The sequence below is a fragment of the Rhinopithecus roxellana genome, chromosome 13, assembly GCF_007565055.1.
Source record: "Rhinopithecus roxellana isolate Shanxi Qingling chromosome 13, ASM756505v1, whole genome shotgun sequence".
Classification (NCBI taxonomy): Eukaryota; Metazoa; Chordata; class Mammalia; order Primates; family Cercopithecidae; genus Rhinopithecus; species Rhinopithecus roxellana.
In genome coordinates, this window is record NC_044561.1 from 3679594 (window position 1) to 3701332 (window position 21739).

General features: G+C 46.5%; 1 protein-coding gene across 1 annotated transcript in view; it reads left to right on the forward strand.

Annotated features, from left to right (window-relative positions):
• Positions 1-21739, forward strand: part of MEI1 (meiotic double-stranded break formation protein 1) — a 105103-nt gene that overhangs the window by 49337 nt on the left and 34027 nt on the right. The window contains exons 14-19 of the mRNA XM_010374967.2: positions 618-759; positions 2861-2972; positions 8317-8377; positions 10790-10887; positions 15870-16038; positions 18853-19000. Coding sequence (XP_010373269.2) covers positions 618-759; positions 2861-2972; positions 8317-8377; positions 10790-10887; positions 15870-16038; positions 18853-19000 — 730 coding nt within the window. The remainder of the gene's footprint in view (positions 1-617; positions 760-2860; positions 2973-8316; positions 8378-10789; positions 10888-15869; positions 16039-18852; positions 19001-21739) is intronic.

Here is a 21739-nt window from a genome sequence, read left to right on the forward strand (position 1 = left end):
AGATTCCTTCCTCATGGAGTTTTGCTACTGTGCCATGAGGTTTTGTCTTATTCTCCTTCGCTCCCCACCACCCCCCAACTAGACTAGCACTATAAGTATTCACTGAATGGTTGTTGAATTAATTCAGTTTACATTAACAAATGTTTGTTGTATCTACTGTGTGCCATGCCTGATGCTAGACAGTGGGGCTGGAAAGAAAAGTCAGAATGACTCCTGCCCGCAAGAAGCTCACAGTCTCTTGGGGAAGAGATGCTTTTTTGTATACGTGTGGGATTTGTTAGGTTTTCAAGAACCTGGGGAAGGTATTCCAGATAGAGCAGCATATTTAAAGGCAAATGAATGGGAAATAGCAAATAACATGGCATATTCAGGGAAGTACACACAGTGGGGTGGAAGTATACATAGTTGGGAGAGGGGTGGGGAGCAAGAATCTGGAGATGTAGCCAGGGATCAAGTCCTCTCCTCATTGTGGTCTATTGAACTTTCTCCTGATCTGATAATAGAGATACTTTCCCTGGACCTTGAGCACAGGCACTCCCCGCCACCCCCCAGAAGCGTGTTTGTCATCTTTAGGTTGCGTAGGTGGTAGTGGATATACTCACACATTGATTTCTTAGGTTGGCTATAGAATTCCAGAGTGAGCCTTCAGCCCAGGAGAATCCATTCACAGCTCCCAGCGCCAAGAAGGAAGACACCTTGGAGGCCTTCTCAGAATTTCTTCTCAGTGCCTGTGACTCACTGTGTATCCCTATGGTGATGGTGCGTTCTCCTGAGCCATGGGCAGCATGAAGCTTGGGGAAGAGAGGAATGTGCAGGCGAGCCAGGCTCAGAGGCATAAGGCAGCGACTGCTCAAAGGAACTCTCTGGGGGTCTCAGCAGTGCGATTCTTGCTGCTACCTTTCCTTTGTTCTAAAAATAAAATGTAGTGTTTCATTATGAAACAAACAGGTTCCTCTTAAGAAAAAATAGAAAGCACTAATAATAAAATAGTAAGTAGGTAAGTTTATGGAGCGATAAGTGCCTAATATTCACTGCCGGATTTAGTTCTCCCAATGACCCTGGGAGATGGATGCTATAATTTGCCCTAATTTACAGATAAGGTTGTCATATTTCTATAGTTATAAAGCAAGCCCATAATGGTGCTGAGATTGAACCTATTACTTCAGGTCCCCTAGCTTTACTTGTGTCTTTAATAATGAGCAGCAGTGAATGTCTGTTATCCAAGTGTTAATAAGGAACATGTATGTGTGTTCTGTAAAATGAGAGATGACCACTCTGAAGAGAGGCTTGATCCTGAAGAGCTTCATTCTGAATTGACTTGAGGTTGAGATGGTGTGAAGAGCAAGGCCAAGAGCTGCTGACTCTGGGTAACCTTGGATGAGTCCTCTCCTGCTTGAGGTTTGGGCATCCTGTGAGCCTGTGAACAGTACCTGTTAGTCAGGAAAGGGCAACTCCTAACCATCTGCTGGGAACAGTAGGTGGCAGCAGGGAGGCACCTCTGGCTCTGCACGAGTGAGGTTCTCTTCCTTGAAGAAGCCATTGAGCTGGAGTCTGCAGGAGGTAGTGGTCAGGAACCCTGGACTGTGGCCCTGACTTAACCCACTAACAGTAAGACTTGGGCAACTCATGGCAGTTTACTCACCTGCCCTGCCTTCCTCCTAGATTTTTGAAGTGTTAGAGCTAAATCTAGAAGATCATAGAATTATTGTATTATTCCTTCTTTCTACTTTTCTGTATTTTACATATTTTCTTTAAAGAGCATATATTACTTTCATAATAATAAAAACAACCAAACTTGCTCTAAAAATGAAAGGAAAGGTGTCAACAAGAACAATGCCTCTGAGGACCCAGCTGTTTACAGAAAGGGAATTGAGACTCAGGGAAGGGAGGAGGTGATAACCCAGGGGCACATTGTGGTGGCTATATACAGAGCCTGAACTAGAACCTGGTTTTTTTTTTTTCCTAATTCAGAGCTGCGTCTACCACTTAAGACTGCCTTATGACTCTTGAAGAATTACCTGAAGGCTGGTCTGAGTGCAATGGTATTTACAACTAATTGATCACAACCAGTTACAGATTTCTTTGTTCCTTCTTCATTCTCCCTGCTTTGCTTGACCAGCCTTAAAAATAATAATAACAGGCCGGGTGTGGTAGTTCACGCCTGTAATTCCAGCACTTTGGGAGGCTGAGGCGGGTGGATCACTTGAAATCAGGAATTTAAGACCAGCCTGGCCAACCTGGCGAAACCCTGTCTCTACTAAAAATACAAAAATTAGCCGGGTGTGGTGGTGCGTGCCTGTAATCCCAGCTGCCCAGGAGCATGAGCAGGATAATCGCTTGAACCTGAGAGGCAGAGGTTTCAGTGAGCCAAGATTGCACCACTGATCTTCAGCCTGGGTGACAGAGTGAGATTCCATCTCAAAAAACAAAAAACAAAAACACAAAAACAACCCCCCCCTCAAAAAAAAAAAAAAAAAACACACAAATATGAAGGCAGTTTATTAACTATATTATTATTATTACTATAGTAATAGAAACATGAAAGTCATTCTGCATTATGGTTTAGAAAGCAGTTTTTATGCACCAGACCACATTTGTTTCTGGGAGGGATACCTTGTTATTCCCATTTTAGTCTTTGAGGAACAGAGGCCCAAAGAGGTAAAGTATCTAGTGCAATCTATTAGGTGATCCAAGCCTTAGATGTAGGTTTGGACTTTAAATTCCCTAGCTTTTCTTGTGTCTTTCAAGTGAAAGGAGTTAATCTACTGTTGCTAGATTTGATGAGAATTTTTTCTGATGCCTTTTCTCCTTCAGAGACTCAGTCCTGGTGGGCTATGTTCTCTCTCCTGGTTCTTTGCAGAGACACTTGGAGCAGACCACCCACCCAGCTTTGATGGAAGTTTTCCTCTCAATTCTACACAGCCTCTTTGTCATCGTTCCCCACATGAAGGAGAAGTTTTCCAAGAAGCTTGGTAGGCAGTAGGCAAATGTGGAGGTTGGGAGAGAGGCAAGCACCTTAGGCAGTGCTCAGAGAGTATTCAAAGAGAGCATAAGTTGTGGGTGCACATTTACTAATTCAGAATCTGTATCCTTTGTCCACTGTTGAGTGAAAGGAAGTATCAGGCAGCAATCAAAAGTCATTAAAGGGGCTGGGTGTGGTAGCTCATGCCTGTAATCCTAGTGCTTCAGGAGACCAAGATGGGAGGATCACCTGAGGCTAGGAGTTTGAGACCAGCTTGGACAATACAGTGAGACCCCATCTCTAAAAAAAAATTAAAGAAAAATTAGCTGAGAGTTTTTAGTAACATTAGTGACTAGTTATTAATAATAACTAACATTTAAGTTCTTACAGTGTGTGAGACACTGTTTTAAGTGCTTTGCATGTATGGACTCATTTAGTCCTCAGAAAAACGCTAGGAATTGTCTATTATGATTATACTCATTCTACTGATGAGCAAACTGAATCTCAGAGAGGTTAAGTCACTTGCCTAAGGTCACACTATAAGTGGTATGCCCAGGATTCAAACCCAGGGAATCTGGCTGTAGAACATGCTTTCTTTTCTTTTTTTTTTTTTCTGAGATGGAGTCTTGCCCTGTCGCCCAGGCTGGAGTGCGGTGGCGCGAACTCGGCTCAGTGTAAGTTCCGCCTCCTGGGTTCACGCCATTCTCCTGTCTCAGCCTCCCGAGTAGCTGGGACTACAGGCACCTGCCACCGCGCCTAGCTAATTTTTTTGTATTTTTTAGTAGAGACGGGGTTTCACTGTGTTAGCCAGGATGGTCTCGATCTCCTGACCTCATGATCCGCCCGCCTCAGCCTCCCAAAGTATTGGAATTACAGGCGTGAGCCACTGCGCCTGGCCAGAACATGCTTTCTTAATCTCTGAGCTATATTTGACTCTTGTCATTATAATTTAATGTTTTTTCTTTTATTCTTGTCAATGGCATGCAACAAATGTTGTGCAACAAGTCTACTGTGGAGAGGCAGCCAGGGCTCAGCCAAGTAGGCCCTTGTTGGCCTTGTGAGGAATTTGGACTTTTTTTTTCTTATTTATTTATTTATTTTTTTGAGACAGAGTCTCACTCTGTTGCCTAGGCTGGAGTATAGTGGCATGATCTCAGCTCACTGCAGTCTCCGCCCCGCCCAGTTCAAGCGATTCTCCTGCTTCAGCCTCCTAAGTAGCTGGGATTGCAGGCATCTGCCACTGCGCCTGGTTAATTTTTGTAATTTTTTTTTTTTTTTTTTAAAGTAGAGATGGGATTTCACCATCTTGGCCAGGCTGGTCTCGATCTCTTGATCTCATGATCTGCCCACCTTGGCCTCCCAAAGTGCTAAGATTAGAGGCGTGAACCACTGTTCCTGGCCTTTTTTTTTTTTTTTTTTTTTTTTTTTTTTTTTCGAGGCGGAGTCTTGCTCTGTCACCCAGGCTGGAGTGCAGTGGCCGGATCTCAGCTCACTGCAAGCTTCCCCTCCCGGGTTCCCGCCATTCTCCTGCCTCAGCCTCCCAAGTAGCTGGGACTACAAGCGCCCGCCACCTCGCCCGGCTAGTTTTTTTTGTATTTTTTAGTAGAGACGGGGTTTCACTGTGTTTGCCAGGATGGTCTCGATCTCCTGACCTTGTGATCCGCCCGTCTCGGCCTCCCAAAGTGCTGGGATTACAGGCTTGAGCCACCGCGCCCGGCCTTTTTTTTTTTTTTTTTTGAGACGGAGTTTTGCTCTTGTTGCCCAGGCTGGAGTGCAATGGCACAATCTCGGCTCACAACAACCTCTGCCTCCCGGGTTCAAGTGATTCTCCTGCATCAGCCTCCCGAGTAGCTGAGATTACAGGCGTGTGCCACCACGCCCAGCTAATTTTGTATTTGTAGTAGAGATGGGGGTTTCTCCATGTTGGCCGGGCTAGTCTCGATCTCCTGACCTCAGGTGATCCAGCCACCTTGGCCTCCCAAAGTGCTGGGATTACAGGCGTGAGCCACCACACCTGGCCTGGAATTTGGATTTTATCCTAGGAGTTTTGTTGAGTTTTAAAGAAGCGGAGCAACATTTCAGATTTCTGTTTCAGAAAGATCTTTCTTGGAGCTGTGTGGACTATGAGTTAGAGGGAGGCAGATTGGAGGCATGTATCTCAGCCTCTTGGATTAACTCAGGTTGGTGGTAGGAACTAAGGTAGTGTTGGGGCATGGAATAGTTGGATGTAGGGCTTGAAAGAGAGGGAACAGTGCAGGGTAATGCCTGGCTTCTGGCTGCCTTCTATGTGGATGGTGGTGTGTTTAACTGAGAGAAGGCTCACTGCAGGAGGATCTGGTTTGGGGAGGCAGTAGAGGATACGGTCAGTTTGGGTCAGGGTGAATGTGAGATGTTCCAGTGAAGATGTTAGGTGGGTAATTGAGTCTGAAGACAAGGGAGAGATCTGGGATTTAGATACAGGTATAGAAATCTTCAGCATCCAGCCTTTCATTCATTCAACAAATATTGGGCACTTACTGCATGCAAGATATCATGCTACAGCTGGAGATTTAGCAGTGAACAAAACAGACCCCTGTCCTTGTGAGGCTGACTCCTCAGTGGGGATCAGGTGAGATTCTTCAAAGTTGAGTGTGTAAAATGAAATGATGAAAGAAGCCAAGACAAAATGAAGAGAGAAGCATTTAATGGTCAGGAGGAGGAGCGTACGATCATTTGGAGAGGTAGGAAGGAAACCAGAGGGTATGACATTAGGGAAGCCAAATGAAGAGAGTTTTGTGGATTGGGGAGTAGTCAGGAGCGTGAAATGCATCCCAGAGGTCAAGTAAGATGATGATTTAAAAATGTCCATTGGACTTGGCTTCATGGCAGCTTTTGGCCACGTTGGCCAGAGCAGTTTCTGTGGAGTGGTTGGAATGGAAGCCAGACCAGAGTGAGTTAAAGAATGAGTGCAAGATGAGGCAGTAGAGACAGGATGCACAACTCTTTTGACAAGTTTCGTGTGAGGGGAAGGTGAGAAATGGGGGTATGAGTAGAGGGGAACATGGAGTTAGGAAGGATTTTTTTTTTTTTCTTTTGAGGCAGAGTCTCGCTCTGTCGCCCGGTCTGGAGTGCAGTGGCCAGATCTCAGCTCACTGCAAGCTCCGCCTCCCGGGTTTACGCCATTCTCCTGCCTCAGCCTCCCGAGTAGCTGGGACTACAGGCGCCCGCCACCTCGCCCGGCTAGTTTTTGTATTTTTAGTAGAGACGGGGTTTCACCGTGTTAGCCAGGATGGTCTCGATCTCCTGACCTCGTGATCCGCCCGTCTCGGCCTCCCAAAGTGCTGGGATTACAGGCTTGAGCCATCGTGCCCGGCCAGGAAGGATTTTTGTAGCCCCTAGGATTGGAAACATTTATCTGATTAGCTGCTTATAGGAAGAAGCAGTAGAGAGACTGTGGTTGTTAGCCCATATGAGTTGAAATCCTTCACCTCTCTTAACTTGTTTATTGAGATTGCACAAATTAATTTTCTTATCTCTAGTGTCCTTAGCTAGAACGTGGTGATAATAGTGAGAATTAAACAAGATGATTATATAGATTTCCTGAAGACTGCATCCCTCAGCCATTGTGATAACTGATACACACTTCTTCCCTTCCTTCTAACATTCTTCCTGCCTGCCATACTTCAGGACCCAAGAGGATCTAGTCTTAGGGCACTGGATGAGAGACAAGTGTAGATCTCTTGGGGGCAGTGGTGGGGAAGAGGGGATGTAGAAAAAGGCTGTGAGATCTATAGGGAGATCTGTGCAACATGAAGCCAGGTAGCACAGGATTAGAGGCTCAACCTGCAAAGAAGGAGGAGGGAGGCAGGCACTGCCAGCCAGGAATGGTATGGAGACCTGGAGTAGGAGGGTGGAGAAACTCTGGATCCCTGAGAGATTGGGCCAAGAGGAGCCCATCTGGAAGGGAAGCTTGGTGCCCCTTCCCTGGGGAAGTCATGGGTTAAATTGTTGCCCCAGAGAGTTGCTGTGAAACCCTGAGGGATTCCCTGTCAGCAGCGTTAGCCACAGGATAAAATACAGATTATTCCCAACTCCGGGGCTGGTGAAATGGGAGCTTCTGAGTCTTCTTTATCTAGGATTCTGCTTTACAGTGGCCCAGGGAAGGCAGAACAGAGGTTAGTATTGGCTGAAAGCCTTACTGGAGAGACTGGGAGGAGCCAGAAGCACAAGGGGGCCAGGGTCAACAGCTAAGGCAGAAACTGCTGGCCAGGCCACAGTGGCTCACACCTGTAATCCCAGCATTTTGGGAGGTCGAGGTGGGCGGATCACCTGAGGTCCGGAGTTCAATACCAACCTGACCAACATGTAGAAACTCTGTCTTTACTAAAAATACAAAATCAGCTGGGCATGGTGGCACATGCCTGTAATCCCAGCTACTCAGGAGGCTGAGGCAGGAGAATTGCTTGAACCTGGGAGGTGGAGGTTGCAGTGAGCCAAGATCGTGCCATTGCACTCTAGCCTGGGCAATAAGAGTGAAACTCCATCTTAAAAAAAAAAAAAAAAAGCCTGGGCTCAGTGGCTCACACCTGTAATCCCAGCACTTTGGGAGGCCGAGGTGGGCGGATCATGAGGTCAAGAGATCGAGACCATCCTGGCCAACATGGTGAAACTCCGTCTCTACTAAAAATACTAAAATCAGCTGGGTGTGGTGGTGCACACCTGTAGTCCCAGTTACTTGGGAGGCTGAGGCAGGAGAATCGCTTGAACCTGGGAGGCGGAGGTTATAGTGAGCCGATATCATGCCACTGCACTCCAGCCTGGCGACAAAGTGAGACTCTGTCTCAAAAAAAAAAAAAAAAAAAAAAAAAAAAGATAATGTTATCGGACCCCTGTTCTGAGAACCAATTGCTTTCAACAGACAATTTAGAGATGAGAATAAAATAGTAACTACTCCTGTTCTTTCTGCATCTGAAACTGGATTGTTTTCTATGAAACTGGAAGAAGGGATAGAAGGAGCAGATGTGCCCTTCCTAGGTCCTTGTCAAATGTACCAAATTGTAGTGGAGGATCATTCAGAATGGAAGAAAATGAGCACTTATTTCAGCACTTACTTTGAGCCAAGTGCTTGTTAGATGTTCTCCATGCATTTATCTTACTTAGCTTTACAGCAACCTGTGAGGTACAAATATCAAAACTGAGTCTCAGAGAAGTTAAAAAACCTTTCCAGAGTGAAACTGCCAGATAGAGATAGAGCACATTTTGAACCAGGTCTGTGTAACTCTAAAACCAGAGCTTTTTGATACCACCCAGGCTTGGGACTCTCTGTGACAAGTCTGGTTTAAACTGCTGTCTGCTTTATTCCCACTTCTCCGAAGCTGCCTCATCCTTCATACGACTGACCCTGGAGCTGAAGGCCAGGTTTTGCAGTGGTCTGAGGTATGTGTGGTTCCAGGCAAGATTGAGTGGCCAAGGGGCCAATGTCCCTCTTGACGGGGCAAGTGGGAATTGTTGGCTGGTATGTTTTAGTCATGAGTTCATGGTGGTATTGACATAGTGTCTGCCTTGCTCAGCATCTGGTGCAGTAAGCTGAACATGCTTCTGTAGGTTGTATTGAATCTTGCCTGGTAAGGATCTTATGCCTGGTGATACTTGGATGGGTACCTGTCACATCAAAACTGGGAGAGGCCCGGCACAGTGGCTCATGGCTGTAATCCCAGCACTTTGGGAGGCCAAGATGGGAGGATTGCTTGAAGACAGCAGTTCAAGATCAACTTAAGCAGCATAGCAAGACCCTGGTCTCTATAAATTTTTTTTTTTTTTTTGAGATGGAGTCTTGGTCTGTCACCCAGGCTGGAGTGCAGTGGTACAATCTTGGCTCACTGCAACAACCGCCTCCTGGGTTCAGGCAATTCTTCTGCATCAGAACCTGAGTAGCTGGGATTACAGGTGCCTGCCACCACATCTGGCTAATTTTTGTATTTTTAGTAGAAATGGGGTTTGACCATGTTGGCCAGACTGGTCTCGAACTCCTGACCTCAGGTGATCCGCCCGCCTTGGCCTCCCAAAGTACTGGGATTACAGGTGTGAGCCACCGTGGCTGGCCACAAAAGTTTTGTGTTTGTTTTTTTTTTTTTTTTAGCCAGACGTGGTGGTACACACCTCTAGTCTCAGATACTCAGGAGACTGAGGCGAGAGGATCTTTGAGCCTAGGAGGTCAAAGCGGCAGTGAGACCTTGTCTCTCTCTGTCCAAAATGCCCCCCAAAACTGGAAGGGCTTTCAGAGATCATTTGTTTAACCTCTCATTTAAATGAGGAAACTGGACGGGTTGAGCAGGAAACTCCGGCTGAGGCAGAAGATTGGCTTGAACCCGGGAGGTGGAGGTTGCAGTGAGCTTCTTGAGATAGCACCACTGCACTCCAGCCTGGGTGACAGAGTGAGATTCCGTCTTAAAAGAAAAAGAAAAAAAAAAAAAAAGCTGCAGTGAGCTATGATCACGCCCCACTCTAGCTGGAACGACAGAGTGAGACCACTGAGGAAATTGAGGACCTCAAAGGGGAAAGGATGCAGTGCCTGTCATATTCTAGTTTCTACCAGCTGTCCAATTCTAGAGGAGAAACTCTTGTTAAAGTAGAGGTCGCTGTCTCAGTCTCTGTCTTGTTAGATTTCTAGAGCAGCGTCTGTACCTTCTCATTTATGATTTGCCCCCTGTTTCTGTATTTACTAAGAAGATTAATTTGTTACTTCCCACAGCCTACAAGCTGGCTACAATGTAGTGCCCAGCTTTCCTTCCATAATACTGAATACACCATCCAACATTTAGGAGAGAATACAAGGACCCACCTGGATTGAAAGTCAAAATTTTGGAAGTACTCCTTAACTGCCCATGTGGGGTTCAGCTGCTGCTGCTTTTTCTAGTACTTCCTCAGCCCTTTTCTGGCCCAGGGGCACTTTTTTATTTGCATGTTTTATTAAATTAGAGCTTATAGCCCCCACTTCATATTTTTTCAGTAAATTTTTAGTGAATGCCTATATGGGCCAAGTGTCCAAGTTACAGCTGAAGCAGCAGGTTCCATATTTACTTTTTTTTTTTTTTTTCAAGACAGAGCCTTGCTCTTGTCACCCAGGGTGGAGTGCAATGGCACGATTTTGGCTCACTGCAACCTCCGCTTTCTGGGTTCAAGCAATTCTCCTGCCCCAGCATCCCTAGTAGCTGGAATTACAGGTGCCTGCCACCACGCCTAGCAAATTTTTGTGTTATTATTTTTGAGACCGAGTCTCCCTCTGTCGCCCAGGCTGGAGTGCAATGGCGCTATCTCGGCTCACTGCAACCTCTGCCTTCTGAGTTCAAGCGATTCTCCTGCCTCAGCCTCCTGAGTAACTGGGATCACAGGTGTGTGCCACCATGCCTGGCTAATTTTGTATTTTTAGTAGAGACAGGGTTTCACCACGTTGGTCAGGCTGGTCTGGAACTTCTGACCTCGTGATCTGCCCGCCTCAGCCTCCAAAGTGCTGGGATTACAGGCATGAGCCACTGCGCCTGGCCAAATTTTTGTGTTTTTAGTAGAGATGGGGTTTCACCATTTTGGCCAGGCTGGTCTCAAACTCCTGACCTCAGGTGATCCACCCGCCTTGGCCTCCCAAAGTGCTAGAATTACAGGCATAAGCCACTGTGCCCAGCCCCATATTTACTTTTCATAGCCACCTTAGGACCTCTTCTGCCATGGCCATGGCTAGAATTTCACTAGCCTCTGGCACAAAGCAGTGGTGCCCAGGCATATGGCAGGGATAATGCTCTCCCAAAGTAGCAATGTCATCTCTTCTGTTCTTTCTTCTCCTCCCTCTCTAAGTCACTCAGCCCTAAACCAGGTGTGTTCCAATTTCCTCTACTGTATGTGCCTCAACCTCCTCTCAGCTCCAGAGAAGACAGGACCACCTTCCGAAGAAGGTAAGATGCTACAATTTGACCACTCATGTGGCCTGTGCTGGTCTTTAGAGTCTGGGTGCCTTGCTGATTGACTAGATAGTGAGTTAGTACAGGCATGAGATTTCTTTGCTTGAGGCTGCCCAGAGGAATCAGAGTGATACTATTATAGGTTGATTCCTAGGGATGTGAAATAATAGAACTGGAAAATGATGGAACCCAAGGCTCCTGGCACCTTAGAGTTGAGAAGGATCCTCAAGTTCAGTTGAGAAGGATCAAGTCCAGTTCCTTCTTCCTGACAGTCTCCTCTGCAACATCCCCACACCAGACCTTAGGAGTCCAGTGTTCACTATAGCACGAATAGTGTGTTCTGTTTCTTCATTCATTCAAGTAGTGTTCCGTCCCTCCCTCCCTTTCTTCCTTCCTTCCTCGCTCTGTTGCCCAGGCTGGAGTGCAGTGGCATGATCTCACTCACTGCAACCTCCACCTTCCGGGTTCAAGCAATTCTCCTGCCTCAGCCTCCCAAGTAGCTGGGATTACAGGCTCCCGCCAACACGCCTGGCTAATTTTTGCATTTTTAGTAGAGATGGGCTTTCACCATGTTGGCCAGGCTTGTCTTGAACTCCTGACCTCAGGTAATCTGCTTCTACCTCCCAAAGTGCTGAGGTTACAGACATGAGCTACCGTGCCAAGCCAAGAGGTATTTCTTGAGCATCTACTGTGTGTCAGACTCCATTCGAGGTGCTGGTGAAAGAGCCAGGGATACAAAGCCCTACTCTCATAGATTGAGACAGGCAGGCAATAAGGAAATACATACTATGTGAGAGATCCATAGGCACTATGAAAAAAATAAAACTGGGCAAAAGGATAGAGAGTGATAGAAGGAGGAGAGATACATGTTAGATAGGGTGGTCAGTGAAGGCTTCCATGTGGAAGTGGCATTTGAGCAGAGGTCTGAGTCCAGTAAAGGAAAGCCATGCAGAATCTAGGCAGGAGGAACAGCAGCTGCAGGGCTGAGAGCTGGAAGTTTTTCCTCTCGTTGAACATTTATTGAGCTTCTGCTACCTGCCAAGGGAGGCCTAGGTACTGCTGTGGATAGAGTGATTATAACAGTATGTTATTTTCCCTGGGGGGTTCCTCTATCTTAGACCTGTCTCCTGGTATAATATAAAACAGTTTAATCATCGTTTCATCATTCATTCAACAAATATACCTCTGTGGGTAAGACCTAGTTCTGGCTGTTTTCCCCCTTATTATATTTGTGAAGACTCTGTGGTCTCCCCCACTCTCTACACCTGTTGCTCTCTTTTATCTTTCCCAGACATCCTGCTGAGAGGGAGAGCAGCCCAGCTGAGCATTTTTATTGCTTCCAACATAGCTTGGCTACTGGTTCTCTCACTATGCTGGCTACTCCTTTCTGTAATCTCCCTGTTCAGGCATGATCTGGCCTGCAGAGAGAATAGCATGATGATTTCTGCCATGTAGCCTAAGACTATTGGCAGTCACATCACAATCATCTCTCATGCTTATGAGTGCCTGCTCCACTGCTGCTGGCAGTTCCCTTGCTTGTCAAACCAAGGGGAGCCCCACCCATCTCCTGCCTTAGACACTGAGGCTTCTTAAATCTCAGCGTGCCAGGAAATGCAGCAGATCTCTCATACATGCAGACTGCTTCTTTCTTTTATATATCAGGAGAAAGGCAGGTGGATGTGTGTGACTGAAGGATATTTGTTTCATTATTATATTGATTAGAGCATGCTTTGATGGACAAGCACTGAACTTGGAATTAGGAGAGCTGACCTGGCTCTGCTACCAAATTGCTGTGGGACATGCACCATCCTCACCCTCTGCTTGCCCAGGACTTGGTCCTGGGTCCACTGCCGTGGCAGGATGGATTCTTTCAGTTGACCTTCAACTGAGGTCCTGTCTTTCGATCTCTCATCCACTGACTGCTGGAAGGATTAGCTGAAAACAGTCTTAACATCTTAACTCCCCTGGCCTTCAACTGTGGTCTCCACACATCAGTCTGTGGAGTATTGTCAGATAGTGATGGAGTTTTCTCTGGTCCATGGTGAAATGTGGAACATAAGGATAAGGTTGACTTTATTCAGGCTTTTTTGTTTGTTTGTTTTTTGAGACAGAGGCTCACTCTGTTGCCCAGGCTGGAGTTGAGCGATCTCAGCTTACTGCAACCTCCACCTCCCAGATTCAAGTAATTCTTGTGTCTCAGTCTCCTGAGTTGCTGGGACTACAAGCATGTGTCACCATGTCCAGCTGATTTTTTTATATTTTTAGTAGAGATGGGGTTTTGCCATGTTGGCCAGGCTGGTCTTGAACTCCTGGCCTCAAACAATCTACCTGCCTTGGCCTCCAAAGCGCTAGGATTACAGGTTTGAGCCACTGCGCCTGCCTTTGTTCAAATTTTAAACTCTGAGGTCAGTCCTTTTCTTTCCTTTTTTTTTTTGTTCTTGTTTTTGTTTTTTGTTTTGGGACAGCGTCTTGTTCTGTTGCCCAGGTTGGAGAATAGTGGCGCAATCTCGGCTCATTGCAACCTCCGCCTCCCGGGTTCAAGCAACTCTCGTGTGTCAGCTTCCTGAGTAGCTGGGACTACAGGCACTTGCCACCACACTTGTCTAATTTTTTTTTTTTTTTTTTTTTTTTTTTTTTTTTTTGAGATGGAGTCTCGCTCTGTCGCCCAGGCTGGAGTGCAATGGCCGGATCTCAGCTCACTGCAAGCTCCGCCCCCCGGGTTTACACCATTCTCCTGCCTCAGCCTCCCAAGTAGCTGGGACTACAGGCGCCCGCCACCTCGCCCGGCTAGTTTTTTTGTATTTTTTAGTAGAGACGGGGTTTCACCGTATTAGCCAGGATGGTCTCGATCTCCTGACCTCGTGATCCACCCGTCTCGGCCTCCCAAAGTGCTGGGATTACAGGCTTGAGCCACCGCGCCCGGCCTAATTTGTGTATTTTTAATAGAGATGGGGTTTTGCCATGTTGACCAGGCTGGTCTTGAACTCCTGACCTCAGGTGATCCACCTGCCTTGGTCTCCCAAAGTGCTGGGATTACCGGCTTGAGTCACCATGCCTGTTCTTCTTTCCTATTCTTTTGATATTAAAATATTCCTTCTTTTATGAAACCGTTTTCTCTTTTTTTTTTTTTTGAGACGGAGTCTCGCTGTGTCGCCCAGGCTGGAGTGCAGTGGCGCGATCTCGGCTCACTGCAAGCTCCGCCTCCCGGGTTCCCGCCATTCTCCCGCCTCAGCCTCCGAGTAGCTGGGACTACAGGCGCCCGCCATCTCGCCCGGCTAGTTTTTTTGTATTTTTAGTAGAGACGGGGTTTCACCGTGTTAGCCAGGAGGGTCTCGATCTCCTGACCTCGTGATCCACCCGCCTCGGTCTCCCAAAGTGCTGGGATTACAGGCTTGAGCCACCGCTCCCGGCGAAACCGTTTTCATAAGAAATCTAGAAATCTGCCCTCAGGATAAAGTCCCAGTTCTTTAAGTGGCATTTGCTTAAAGGTCTTTCACAGTCCAGCTGCAGATTACATCACATAGTTCCCCAGCTGCTGACACCCCACATCTATTCACTGACTGTCCAGTCACACTGAATAGAAACATGGCATGTCTTCTCATGCCTTCAGGCCTCTGAACACTTTGCTTCCTTTTCTCTTTTCTCCTGTCGCTGCCTCTTTTCTCCTCACCCTCCACAGTTCATTTGTTTCTTTCTTTTTCTTTTTTTTTTTTTTTTTTGAGACGGAGTCTCGCTCTGTCACCCAGGCTGGAGTGCAGTGGTGCGATCTTGGCTCACTGCAGGCTCCGCCCCCACTGGGTCCACGCCATTCTCCTGCCTCAGCCTCCCGAGTAACTGGGACTACAGGGGCCCGCTACCTCGCCTGGCTAATTTTTTGTATTTTTAGTAGAGATGGGGTTTCACTGTGTTAGCCAGGATGGTCTCAATCCTGACCTCGTGATCCGCCCGCCGCGGCCTCCCAAAGCTTGCTTTCTCTTTTCTGAGATGGAGTTTTGCACTTGTCACCCAGGCTGGAGTGCAATGGTGCCATCTCAGCTCACTGCAACCTCTGCCTCCTGGGTTCAAGTGATTCTCCCACCTCAGCCTCCCAAGTAGCTGGGATTACAGGCACCCGCCATCATGGCCAGCTAATTTTTGTATTTTTGTAGGGGCAGGGTTTCACTATGTTGGCCAGGCTGGTCTTGAACTCCTGACCTCAGGTGATCTGCCCTTCTCAGCCTCCCAAAGTGCTGGGATTATAAGTGTGAGCCACCACACTCAGCCCACAGTTTCTTCCTCTTTGACCTTGCCTTCCCCATGCCAGGTGATCTGAGTCACTCCCTCCTCAATATGGTGCTGATCACATGTCCTGCAATTGCCTGTCTCATTATGTGTCTCTTCCCATCAGAGGCCAGTTCCTGGAGGTAGGGCCTGGGTCTCACAGCCTGTCCTAAGAGTAGTAGCCACTCAATGAACATATGTCAAATGAATGTTTTTGGGAGGTGGAGGTGGGTGGATCACCTGAGGTCAGGAGTTCGAGACCAGCCTGGCCAACATGGTGAAACCCCGTCTCTACTAAAAATACAAATAATTAGCTGGGCATGGTGGTGGGTGCCTGTAATCCCAGGTACTTGGGAGGTTGAGGCAGGAGAATTGCTTGAACCCAGAAGGGGGAGGTTTCAGTGAGCCGAGATTGCGCCATTGCACTCCAGCATGGGCAACAGAGCGAGACTCTGTCAAAAGAAAAAAGGCAATAAAAAAGAATGAATGTTAATTTTTGAGACATATCCATGTCCTTCCTCTTGTTAACTTTAGTCTTTCCTGGTAGGCTGAACCTTGCTCAAAGGAAGAGGAGCCTCTGATTTCCTTATTTCCTTCTATACTGCATTTACCCTTGCTGCCCTGTGCAGTACTCTGCATGTAGTAGGTACTAATGTGCTGATTACCTGTTCTCCTATGTTCTCTGTGTGGCTTTTCTCTACTTGTTCCCGCCCTAGAACTCTCTGCAGTGTCTGAGCTCCTACAGCACGGGCTGCCCCAGATAAGCAGCAGCAGCCCTGAAAGCCTTGCCTTCCTGTCGGATCGCCAGTACATGGAGGGAGCTGCTCGCCAGAGACAGTACTGCATCCTGCTCCTCTTTTACTTGGCCTACATCCATGAGGACAGGTCAGTACACAAAAGTGGTGGCTGGTGGTGGGTCTTAGGACCTTCATCAGCAGTTCAGTTCAGTATTCACAGAGGCATCCCTCCAAGCCTGATGCTGGGCACTGGGGACACAGGGATAAGTAAGAAATGGGTTGTGTCCCTGAGAGGCTCATATCTTGGAAGGGGCTTAGAACAGGTGGGTAGACACTGTGCTGAGAGACAGAGGCCTAGAAAGCCAATGAGTATTCCTTGCTATCCTTGAGGGTGGTGTTTGTGCACAGAAAAAAACTTCAGTTTACTTTGGTTTTAATCATTACTATCCAATTTATTACATTTTAAAAATCATGGCTGGGCATGGTGGCTCATGCCTGTAATCCCAATGCTTTGGGAGGCCAAGGTGGGCCAATCACTTGAGGTCAGGAGTTCGAGACCAGCCTGGCCAACACGGCGAAACCCTGTCTCCACAAAACATACAAAAATTAGCTGGTCGTGTTGGTCCACACCTACAATCCCAGCTACTCCAGAGGCTGAGACAGGAGAATTGCTTGAACCCAGGAGGCGGAGGTTGCAGTGAGCCAAGATCGTGCCACTGCACTCCAGCCTGGGTGACAGAGTGAGACTCCATCTCAAAAAGGATATAAAAATAAAAGGACTGTTCTTTCTTAAACTTTAAGAAATAATTTATTGGGCTGGGCGCGGTGGCTCACACCTGTAATCCCAGCACTTTGGGAGGCCAAGGCAGGTGGATCACCTGAGGTGAGGAGTTTGAGACCAGCCTGACCAACAAGGTGAAACCCCGTCTCTATTAAAAGGGCATGGTGGTGGGTGCCTATAATCCCAGCTACTTGGGAGGCTGAGGCAGGAGAATTGTTTGAATCCAGGAGGAGGAAGTTGCAGTGAGCCAAGATTGCACCATTGCACTCCAGCATGGGCAACGGAGTGATACTCTGTCTCAAAAAATAAATAAGTTAATAAATTAATAATAATAATTTATTGGCTAGGTGTGGTGGCTTACACCTGTAATCCCAGCACTTTGGGAGGCCGAGGTAGGTGGATCACCTGAGTTCAAGGAGTTCAAGACCAACCTGACCACCATGGTGAAACCCTGTCTCTACTAAAAATACAAAATTAGCCGGACGTGGTGGCGAGCACCTGTAATCCCAACTATTCAGGAGGCTGAAGCAGGAGAATCACTTGAACCCAGGAGGCAGAGGTTGCAGTGAGCTGATATTTCGCTATTGCACTCCAGCCTGGGCGACAGAGTGAGACTCAGTCTTAAAAAAAAAAAAATTATTGAGGTAAAATTTACACAACATAAGCTTGACCATTTTAAAGTGAACAATTCAGTGTTCACTAATTTTTTAATTAAAATGTGCAACCACCACCTTCATCTAGTTCTAGAACATTTCCATCATTGCAAAGCTGTCACTTCCATTCCTCCTCCCTCCCCAGCTCCTGGCAACCAACAATCTGTTCTGACTCTTTGGATTTACCTATTCTGAATATTTAATATAGATGGAATCATACAAAGTGTGACTTTTTGTGTCTGGCTTCTTCCACTTAGCATAACATTTTAGAAGTCCATCCAGTGAGCATAATGTTTGTATCGTGTATCAGTACTTCATTCCTTTTATGGCTGAATAATATACCTTTGTATGTATACACATAATTTGCTTTTATTCACTTATTGATGGACATTTGGGCTCTTTCCACCTTTTGGCTGTTGTGAAGAGTGCTGTTGTAAACATGTGTGTACATGTATTTGTTTGAGTAGTGTTTTTAATTCTTTTTGGGTATATTCTCAATCCTCTCACCTTGGCCTCCCGAAATGCTACCATTATAGGCATGAGCCACCACACCTGGCCTCCTGTTTGCTGTCTTTTCACTTTCTTTTCTTTCTTCCTTTCCATTTCTGTCCTGTCCTGTCCTTTCTCCTTTTCCCTCTCCTCCTCTCCTCTCCCTTCACCTTCCTTCCTCTTCCCTCCCCTCCTCTACTCTACCCTCCCTTTTTCCTTACCTTCTCCTTTCCCATTCCTCTTCCTTTCCTTTCGTATCTTGCTGTCTCACCAACGCTGAAATGCAGTAGCACAATCATGGCTCACTGCAGCCTCAACCTCCTGGGCTCTAGCGATCCTCCCATCTCAGCCCCCCAAGTAGCTGGCACTATAGGAATGCGTCTCCACAAATGGCTAAATTTTTTTTTTTTTTTGGTAGAGATGAGGTCTGACTACGTTGCCTAGGCTGGTGTCGAACTTCTGGCCTCAAGCAGTTCTCCCACCTCAGCCTCCCAGAGTGCTGGGACTCTAGGCATGAACCATCACACCTGGCCCTTTTCACTTTCTTAGCGGTATCTTTTGAAGCACAAATGTTTTTAATTTTGATGACCTCTAATTTATCTGTTTTTTCTTTTGTCATTTATGCTTTTGGTGTTATATCTGTTAAATACACCACTGTTTAATGATAAATATAAGAAGAGAGGGGTGGAGCAGCTGCCAAAGCAGGGCCTTCTGAACCCCAGCAGTAGCACCCTTTTCTTTAACAGTGCTGGTCCAGCTGGCAGATAGCTCATTTCCCAAGTGTGAATGAGGAGTATTTGGCCCCTAACAAGGCATTGTTCTATGCCTTGAGTCTTGCACAAGGCATAGAAAAATGTGATGTATATATATGGCAATGCTTTGTAAGTATGTATAGCACACTGTTTGTGTAAGATGTCATTAGGCTGTGGGTGTGCTGGGGCAGGACAGTGAGCTGAGGAAGGATGTGGCCAGGCAGGATAGAAGAGCCTACTGGCCTGCCAGCTCTGCCTTTCTCACTCAGGCTTTTCTTGGTTGACAGGTTTGTCTCAGAGGCAGAATTATTTGATGCTGTGCAAAGCTTCCTCCTGTCTCTGCAGGACCAGGGCGAGCGCCCCCCACTGGTGATCTTCAAAGCCTCCATCTATCTGCTTGCAATCTGCCAGGACAAAGACAATACACTACGTGAGGTATGGACCACAATGCCTGGGCTCCTCCTCCTCCTGTACCTCTTTACATTAGTGTTCCCTGAGAGACCATGATGATGATAGTGTATAGACAAGCACGTGGTAGAGAGAGACAAAGTGGAGGTGTTAGAGAGTGGAGAGGAGTAGGATGCAGACTCATATAAAGCCTGTATAATTTACCTAATTCTTTCAGCAGTCCTGGGAGGAAGAGATTATTATTTGCATTCTACAGATAAGAAAATCAGGACTGAGGCTGGGCACGGTGGCTCATGCTTATAATCCCAGCACTTTGGGAGGCTGAGGTGGGTGGATCACCTGAGGTCCAGAGTGCAGTGGTGTGATATCGGCTCACTGCAACCTCCACCTTCTGGGTTCAAGCGATTCTCCTGCCTCAGCCAGAGGGTTCAAGACCAGCCTGGGCAACATAGTAAGACCTTGTCTCGACAAAAATACTAAAAATTGAAAAAAAAAAAAAACTCTTTAGTCACCTTTGGAGGATGCTATGCAACAAACTCGTGTTTTTGAAAACTGGTAACCAAAGGAAAAGAATCAAGCATTTCACCTATGTTTCCTATGTAATCTAACCCTTCAGAGTAACTGAATAGTTAATGAGGGGACGTTTCCCCTTCTGTTTTTTTTTTTTTTTGAGACAGAGTCTCGCTCTGTCGCCCAGACTGAAGTGCAGTGGTGCGATCTCTGCTCACCACAAGCTCCGCCTCCTGGGTTTACGCCATTCTCCTGCCTCAGTCTCCCGAGTAGCTGGGACTACATGCGCCTGCCACCATGCCTGGCTAATTTTTTGTATTTTCAATAGAGACGGGGTTTTATCGTGTTACCCAGGATGGTCTTGATCTCCTGACCTCGTGATCCGCCAGCCTCGGCCTCCCAAAGTGCTGGGATTACAGGCGTGAGCCACCGTGCCCAGCTGGGAGTTTCCTTTTATGCAAGTATTTAAGTTAATAAACAGAGAATGACAGAACTAGAATATTATTGTTTTGTAATCCCTAATTAATTAGTGGATCTAGGCAGTGATCACCAGTAGCTGCTACTATCACAAAGAGAAAGACAACAGGACATTGTGTGCCCAGGTGTGTCTTACTTGAAAACCCATTCACTTCCACTATGCCTTTCTGTTTCCATTCAAATTAAACCAGGTCTACTCGCATCACATTTGCCTCAACAGTAATCAGAAAGAGGCAAAATTAATAGTCAATGAAGGAACAGTATCTTTAGCTTTAGGCTGAAGGGTCCACACTAAGGAACAGAAGCCGTATTCTATGACATAGGTGAGAGGTTCAGTGATGAATCAGACATGGTCCTTGATCCCAGGAGTTTATAAAGAATCTGGAGAGAGAAAACTTGTCCACACACAACCACCATGAAAGTGATCCAATAGCCTGACTAACAATGATCTGAGTCCCAGCAATCCACTTTCTTTGATAAACTGTTACCAGAAGGAGATACCAATACCTCAGAGCTCTTTGCTCCTGTACCAACCAGAGGTGGTACTAAGGAATGAGCCTTAGGAGTCAGTCAGGTCTGAGCTGGAGTCCTGTCTCCCCCTCAGTTAACTGTGTGACCTACAGAAAGTTACTTGAACTTCAGTCTTGATTTTTTTTTTCAGAATACTAATAATTTTCATGACCTGAGAAGCCTTTGCTTCTAAACGAAAAGTTCTCTAACAATTGAACAACCAAGAGTCTTGTCTTGTTGCCCAGGCTGGAGTTCAGTGGCACCATCTTGGCTCACTGCAACCTCCGCCTCCGGGTTCAAGCAATTCTCCTGCCTCAGCCTTCTGAGTAGCTGGGATTACAGTGGGATTACAGGCATGTGCCACTATGCCCAGCTAATTGTTGTATTTTTAGTAGAGACGGGTTTTCACCATGTTGGTCAGGCTGGTCTCGAACTCCTGACCTCAGGCGATCCACGCGCCTTAGCCTTTCAAAGTGCTGGGATTACAGGTATGAGCCACCGTGCCCGGCCAGAAAATTTTTAAAAATTGGCCAGGCATGGTGGTGCGCACCTGTGGTCCCAGCTAGTGGGAAGGCTGAGGCGGGAGGATTACTTGAGCCCAAGAGGTCGAGGCTGCAGTGAGCCATGTTCATGCCACCGCACTCCAGCCTGGGTGACAAGAGTAGAACCTTGTCTCAAAAAATAAGATAAAATTTAATGTAAATATATAAAGGGCAACATACAATCACAGCTTGATTTTTCTAGACAATTTTATTTTGATATCATTTCACCTTACAAAAAATTACAAGAATAGTTCAAAGACATCAGTTAGCCAGATTCACCAATGTTTATTTTTATCTCATTTGCATTCTCTTTTCCCATCCCCACCCCATATTCTTTTTTTCTGAACCACTTGAAAATAATTTTCAGATAGTCATTTTATTCATAAATCCTTCAATGTGTATTTCCTAAGAATTAGGACTTTCTCTTTTACATAATCAGAGTACAGTGATCAAAATCAAGAAATTTAATATTGTATATAATACTATGTAATCCATAGTAGTCAGTAGTCAAATTTCACTATTTATACCAAAATGTTCAATTTTTTTTTTTTTTGAGACGGAGTCTTGCTCTGTCGCCCAGGCTGGAGTGCAGTGGCCGGATCTCAGCTCACTGCAAGCTCCGCCTCCCGGGTTTACGCCATTCTCCTGCCTCAGCCTCCTGAGTAGCTGGGACTACAGGCGCCCGCCACCTCGCCCAGCTAGTTTTTTGTATTTTTTAGTAGAGACG